Source organism: Myotis brandtii, unplaced genomic scaffold (assembly GCF_000412655.1).
Source record: "Myotis brandtii unplaced genomic scaffold, ASM41265v1 scaffold131, whole genome shotgun sequence".
Lineage (NCBI taxonomy): Eukaryota > Metazoa > Chordata > Mammalia > Chiroptera > Vespertilionidae > Myotis > Myotis brandtii.
The window spans coordinates 5,338,356-5,346,076 of record NW_005354632.1 but is presented as its reverse complement, the minus strand read 5'-3'; the positions used below and the strand labels follow the sequence as shown (position 1 = coordinate 5,346,076).

Below are 7,721 nucleotides of genomic sequence, written 5' to 3'. Positions count from 1 at the left end.
GAGCCATCCCGAGGGCTGTCACCGCAGCCTCCCCACTGGGCTGTGGGGAAGGGGGGGGACCGCAGGCGGGAAGACCCCCGTGCTCGGCGTGGCCGGGGGCAGAGCCGGGCCCCGCCTGGGAAGGAGGAGCACAGAGCACGGAGGACTGGGTTCTAGTCCTGGGGCTCCGCGGATTTCCCTGTGTGCAAGGAAGCTCCACCCCAGTGCCCGGCCTTGTGCTTCACATCCCAGGGAGTAAAAACAAGCGTAAAAACAAGAAAAAAGTTACCAAAACATCTTTTGAGAAATTGGATCATTGTAAGGTTGCATTTTGTTTTTTTTTTCAAGATGTACGAGGCTGGCCTTGAAGATGTGGTAATGTCTTAAGATTGCAAGGGCAGTTAAATATATTTATATGACACAGGGTGATGAATTGTGTTGCATAAGTAACTTCCAAGCTATAGAATGGCCCTTAGCATCAGCATTTTTTTAAAAGGAAAAAAAAAGGTTAATGATAGTAATTTCAGCCTTGATAGCGTGGAAAGGGGGCAAGAGAGGGAGCGTGTAGAGGTAACAGAGGTTCCATCTAGTGCTGTTAGCATGAGGTGGCACCGGGGTGTCCGATGGAGTGTAAGATAAAGAACACAGGAGACTGATGGGAGGAAAGAGGGGTAATAGTTTAAAAATCCCTTAGGATTTTTAAAAAAATATATTTTTATTGATTTCAGAAAGGAAGGGAGAGGCAGAGAGAGATGGAAACATCAATGATGAGAGACAACATCAATGATGAGAGACAATAATTGATCGCTGCCTCCCACACGCCCCCACCACTGGGGATGGAGTCTGCAACCCAGGCATGCCCCTGACCGGAAGGGCTGTCACCGCAGCCTCCCCACTGGGCTGTGGGGAAGGGGGGGGACCGCAGGCGGGAAGACCCCCGTGCTCGGCGTGGCCGGGGGCAGAGCCGGGCCCCGCCTGGGAAGGAGGAGCACAGAGCACGGAGGACTGGGTTCTAGTCCTGGGGCTCCGCGGATTTCCCTGTGTGCAAGGAAGCTCCACCCCAGTGCCCGGCCTTGTGCTTCACATCCCAGGGAGTAAAAACAAGCGTAAAAACAAGAAAAAAGTTACCAAAACATCTTTTGAGAAATTGGATCATTGTAAGGTTGCATTTTGTTTTTTTTCCAAGATGTAGGAGGCTGGCCTTGAAGATGTGGTAATGTCTTAAGATTGCAAGGGCAGTTAAATATATTTATATGACACAGGGTGATGAATTGTGTTGCATAAGTAACTTCCAAGCTATAGAATGGCCCTTAGCATCAGCATTTTTTAAAAAGGAAAAAAAAAGGTTAATGATAGTAATTTCAGCCTTGATAGCGTGGAAAGGGGGCCAGAGAGGGAGCGTGTAGAGGTAACAGAGGTTCCATCTAGTGCTGTTAGCATGAGGTGGCACCGGGGTGTCCGATGGAGTGTAAGATAAAGAACACAGGAGACTGATGGGAGGAAAGAGGGGTAATAGTTTAAAAATCCCTTAGGATTTTTAAAAAAATATATTTTTATTGATTTCAGAAAGGAAGGGAGAGGCAGAGAGAGATGGAAACATCAATGATGAGAGACAACATCAATGATGAGAGACAATAATTGATCGCTGCCTCCCACACGCCCCCACCACTGGGGATGGAGTCTGCAACCCAGGCATGCCCCTGACCGGAAATTGAACCCGGGACCCTTCAGTCCAAAGGCCGATGCTCTATCTACTGAGCCAAACTGGGTAGGGCCCTTAGGATCTTTTTTTTAAAAATGTGTTTTTATTGATTTTAGATAGAGAAACATTGATGTGAGAGAGAAACATCCATCCGTTGCTTCCTGTACCCGACCCGGGGATTGAACCTTCAACCTGGGCATGTGCCCTGACCTGACGTTTGAACCGGCGACCTTTCAGTGCACGGGAGGACGCTCAACCAAGTGATCCAGGCTGGCCAGGGCAGTTCTTAGAGTCTTGGTGTAAATAGAAACATAACCGGAAATTCAAGATGATGTTCATTCAACATTTAGGGAGGAGAGAGAGAGAGAGAGAAGGGGATGCCTGTGAGGTCTCTTAGTAAAAGGTGACAGAGTCTGAAGAAATGATGAAGGAATCTCCTTAGAGGTAGGAGAATCATACATTTGACGGGGAAAAGGTTTTGCTAGTTTGAAGATAGTACAGTTAGGTATAGAAAGCTAAATAGCCTTCAGTTTACCCACAAACTGGGAGAAGGGAACAAGGTTTTGAACAATTACTCTGTGCCAGGCACTCTTATATTAAAACTTAATAAATTTTAATCTCTGATTCACAGCTGTTATCATAGCTGCACTATACAAAATAGTCAAAAGTCAAAACAACCCAAATGTCCATAGAAAAATAACATGTGATGATATGGTCACACAATGGAATATCATTAGGTAATAAAAAGGGCTGGGGGGGGGGGGAGAGAGAAACATCGATGTGAAAGAGAAACATTAATCGATTATTTCCATAGGCGCCCCAACTGGGATTGAACCTGATTTCGGGGTCCTCTGGCTCTCAGACTGCCAGAGCACCCCATACGCAGAAACTGTTCTCGGCAGGGGGGGGTGCTCCAACCCACTGAGCAACACCAGCCAGGGATTTTTAAAAAATACATTTTATTGATTTTTTACAGAGAGGAAGGGGGAGTGATAGAGAGTTAGAAACATCGAGAGGGAAACATCGATCAGCTGCCTCCTGCACACTTCCCACTGGGGATGTGCCGGCAACCAAGGTACATGCCCTTGACTGGAATTGAACCTGGGACCTTTCAGTCCGCAGGCCGACGCTCTATCCACTGAGCCAAACCGGTCAGGGCTATACAGGGATTTTTGACTCCATGGAGGTGGTGCCACTAACTCCCTGAGTTGTTCAAAAGTCAACTGTATATGGTATGCAAATTATGTCAGTAAAGCTATTTAAAAAACAAAGAAACCTGATACAGCTATTATAGAAGTAGTTTTCACACCCTATATTAGTTTTGAAAACCATTGCAAGGAACATATTAATAACTAGAGGCCCGATGCTTGAAATTCGTGCAAGAGTAGGTCTTCGCAGCCGTGGCTGCATGGATCCCTCCCTCGCAGCCTTGATCCTGCGCCTGCAGCCCTGGCTTTGCCTGGTCTAATTAGCATATTACGATTTTATTATTATAGATTATTATAAATCAAGACTGAATATTTGTATCATAATGTGATACATGTTCTTGAAAATTGTAATCAATAGTACATAGGAAGAATAAACTTAGCCAGTTTTTAAAAAAATTCTCCTTTTTTTAATTTATTAATTTTTTTGTTAATCCTGATCTGAGGAGATTTTTCCATTTGATTTTTAGAGGGAGTAGAAGGGAGGGGGAGAGACAAAGAGAGAAACATCAATGTGAGAGAGACACATAGATTGGTTGCCTCCTGCATGTGCCCTGACCTGCAACCAGGTCTGTGCCCTTGGACTGGAATGGAACTGGCTGGGCCACCGACCCAGTTTTGATTGTCAGATGTAATGTAGCAATGGACTAGTTAGGGATTTTCCTATGGGTTTTTTTTTGTTTTGTTTTCATTTTGTTTGGGATTTAAGTAAACAGGGAAAAACAAATTAGATAACACTTTCAGAAATATTTTCCAGATGTTTATGTACTTAAATGTGTTAGCCTTTTTTATTATTCTCTTATTCTCAAAAGTTTAAAAATATAGTTTCAATGTTACCATATAGGTTAGGTGTTAAAAGATAACTGCATTTTTACATAGAGTTTAACATGTATATATGCTTTCTATGTAGCTTAACAGAATTTCATACTGGATATTTTCCCAGCCATCTTGGACTTTTTGAATAGTTATCCTATTATTATATTTCTAACTGTTGGTTAAGATTCCTACTTTTTTTTTTTCCCCAGAAATAAAAGCAACAGTGTTTGATGACTGCAAGAAAGAAGACGAATGGAAGGTAGAATTTGCATATTTTATTGCCCTTATATATTGTCCTTACTAAACTTCCATCAGCTATAGAGTCTGGAACCACTTGGTTCAAATCTTAGTTTCACTTAATAGCTGTGGCTTCTTGGGCAAATTACTTGATCTCTCCATGCCCCTGTTTCCTTGTCTATAAAATGGGGATGGTAGTACCTCATAGAGTAGTTGTTAATATTAAAATGAATTAATCCATGTAAAATGCTTAGAACAGTGCCTGGAACAATTATTCTTCAAGTGGCATTTTATAATTTTAGGAAAACTTGTTAAACATAACATACATTTAAATTGAACGTTCTCTGCTTCAGAGTGGAAAATTTCCATTTGCTCACTTTGTATATAATAATACATGTATATATAAAGACACAGTCTCTAGGTCATGCTTGTTAAAAGATGAGTTGAGATCATTTTGCCTACTGTCCTCATTTTAATTTTATGTTGTAAAAGGATTATAAGTTTGAATATGTTTAATGGATTAAATTATTTTGTGTGAATTTTTAGCAATCAAATGCTTATACTATTTTTTCATTTATATTCAATTTAAGATAATGCTTTTAGATGAATTTACCACTAAGCTTTTGGCATCGTGTTGCAAAATGACAGATCTTCTAGCAGAGGGTATAACTGGTAAGTGTTACCAATACTCATCATGAAAACATTTTTATTGTGATTGGGAAAGTTTGAAGTCTTGATAAATTTTAGTTAGTAATTGTGTTTCTAAGGGGGTTATGGTTTTGTTTTTAATAACTGTAGCCTTAATAATTACACTGGACATTCTTTTCTCTGTGAGTCTTTAACCTCTGTAAGTCAGGTCTTTTTTTTCCTCTCAGCTGAGACATATATTTAAGTGCTTCTAGCCAAGACAAAGTCAGTTGCCCTGTTGAGTGAGTTCTCAAAATTTTCTTTTAAATCCTCATCCCAGGATATATTTATTGATTTTAGAGAGAGGAACGGAGAGAGAGAGAGAAAAGGGGAAACAAACATACAAACAAGCAATCATCACTGTGGGAGAGAAACATTGATCGGTTGCATCCCGCAGGTGTGTTCCAACTTGGGATCAAACCGGTCACCTTTTGGTGTATGAAGCAACGATCCAACCAACTGAGCCACACTGGCCAGGGCAATAATACTTACTTTTTGATATTTATGTATAAAATAATCTTTTATTGTTGGTTACACATTCAGTTTGCAGTCTTTACTACCTTCAGTGGAAAAAGCTCTAAACTAGAAATCAGAAGATGAAAGCCTTGATTTCACTATTGTTGGATAAGTATAATATGGATAAGCCACTTAAGTTTTTTAAGTTCCCAGAGGATATTCTGATGTGCAACTAGAGTGAGAACCATTTGGTAATAAGTGTGAAAGTACTATGAAACTATAGAACCATTTTGCACTGTAAGGAGGTTTTACTGAATTTTTGTAGACTATTACTGTTTCTTACTGTTTGTTCAGTATTGATAGCAGAGGCCTGATGCACAAAATTTATGCAAGGGTAGGCCTTCCTTCCCCTGGCTGCTTGCACTGGCTTCCCTCCGGCTACTGGCCGGCACCCAGGCTTCCCCCTCGATTGATCACCCCCCAGGCCAGTGGCCTGGACCTCCCTCTGCGGGGCGATCATGGGGCGATGGCAGCCCCCCCTCCCCCCACCAATGGCATCACACCAGCCTTGGCTGGCCTGGCAGCGGTGCGTGTCATAGCGTGGTCATCTGGGTGGTCATTCCGCTGTTTGGTTGATTTGCATATTAGCTTTTATTATAGATATTTTTCAATGAAAGGATTCTGTGGCCAAGTAAGTTTGGGAAATAGCCTTAAACAAAGCTAAACAAGTTTCTTTAGGACTTTTTGGAGTTTTTTATATGCCGCCGGGTACAGGTACAGTATTCAGTTTTCTAAACTTATTTGGCCACAGAAAGCTTTTGTTGAAGAGCATTTTGTAGGACTGTATACCATGGAGCACATTCCTCTGGACCAGCCGTGGGCAAACTACGGCCCGTTTGAAATGAATAAAACTAAAAAAAAAGACCGTACCCTTTTATGTAATGATGTTTACTTTGAATTTATATTAGTTCACACAAACACTCCATCCATGCTTTTGTTCCGGCCCTCCGGTCCAGTTTAAGAACCCATTGTGGCCCTCAAGTCAAAAAGTTTGCCCACCCCTGCTCTGGACTGTCCTCCAGAGTTCCCTAGGTTTACTGTGTTTTTTTGTTTTTGTTTTTATACTTTATAATACTAATGTATGGTTTTAAAAGAATAAGAGTTAATTTGGGAATTATTTAAAGTATATATAGAACTATAGTTAAAAACTGGGGCTCTGGAGCTGGACAGGTCTGCGTGGGAATTCTGTCTGTTCGCCTTTCTGTCTGTGTCACTTGGACAAGTTACTTCAGTTTCTTCATTTGTAAAATACTTATAAGGTTATCATGACGTTTAACAGATAATTCATGTAAAGTACTTAGCCTGGTATCGGTATCATACTCGCTATTATTATAGTAGAGTATTTTTAAAAAAGAAACACATATTTTAATTTTTAATGCATTTTCTTGGTTTCTTCATGGCCTGTTGATTACTTATGCTGGTAGACCTAACTATGAAATAGCTGCTTTATCTTTTTATTCTCATGATGAGCACTTAGCCCAGAGTTTAACCTTAGGGAAAACACATTTTTAAGACTTCTATACTTTATCAAATGAAGACAAAGAAAAGGTTAAACCCAAGATATGTAAATCTGTTTCTCTATTATTATAAGTAAGAAGTACAATAAAGTTTATTTTTAAAATGTTTTGAATGTATAAATATTTGGTTATAAAAAATGACTTTCTTTTTTGTTAGTTGTGGAGAATATTTATAAGATTCGGGAACCTGTCAGACAGATGAAAGCTCTTTATTTTATCTCTCCAACATCAAAGGTGAGTATTTTGAATCTTTAAAAAGTATGTTCTTCAATATTTTCACTGTTGACATGATTTTCTCATAGAAAAATCAAGGTAATAAAATACCCTTTATTGGAAAAATAGTGACACAAACTGGTTTGCTTAGGGGAAAGTATTTCTGTTAGAAGATTGTTTTATTTGCACTCTTCTCACTAAGAATGTAAGTGAAAAAATTCCTATCTCCCCCATGAAATATGAAAGCAGAATTTAATTGTATAAATTATTAGAGTTTCTTTGAATTATTTGTTACTTTTACAGTTCCTATTCAGCCATAATTGTTAAGAGGATGGAAATGTACTTAAAAGAAATAGTCTTGGATTAATCAATTTATCTTAGTTACTTCTCTACATACATGATGTATGTATGTATGTGTGTGTAATTTTTTTTTATGTTAAAGGAATTTCTTTGGTTTGTAATTCAGCAACCACCCATCTAAGTGGGTGAAGCTGCTAGGGAGAGGAAGTTCAATAAGAATAAAGAAAATGTGCATCTAGCAAAATGTAGCTGCTTGGAGAGAAGGCTGACAATTTGAACAAAGAAATAGTACGCAGAATGAGATTCTAGTTATCACATAAAAAGCTTTCTGAAGATCAAAAGTATAGGATTTCTCAATTAAATAGTTAATTGAAGAAGAGGTTAATTACTATTGAAATTTGAATAATAGCCTAGAACAATGGTTGGCAAACTGCGGCTCGAGAGCCACATGCGGCTCTTTGGCCCCTTGAGTGTGGCTCTTCCACAAAATACCACGTGCGGGCACACACGTACAGTGCGATTGAAACTTCGTGGCCCATGCGCAGAAGT

General features: G+C 39.9%; 1 protein-coding gene across 1 annotated transcript in view; it reads left to right on the top strand.

The window, feature by feature from the left end:
• The window catches only part of STXBP3 (syntaxin binding protein 3), a 28,373-nt gene that overhangs the window by 1,215 nt on the left and 19,437 nt on the right, over nt 1–7,721 (top strand). The window contains exons 2-4 of the mRNA XM_014534675.1: nt 3,912–3,961; nt 4,530–4,611; nt 6,817–6,893. Coding sequence (XP_014390161.1) covers nt 3,912–3,961; nt 4,530–4,611; nt 6,817–6,893 — 209 coding nt within the window. The remainder of the gene's footprint in view (nt 1–3,911; nt 3,962–4,529; nt 4,612–6,816; nt 6,894–7,721) is intronic.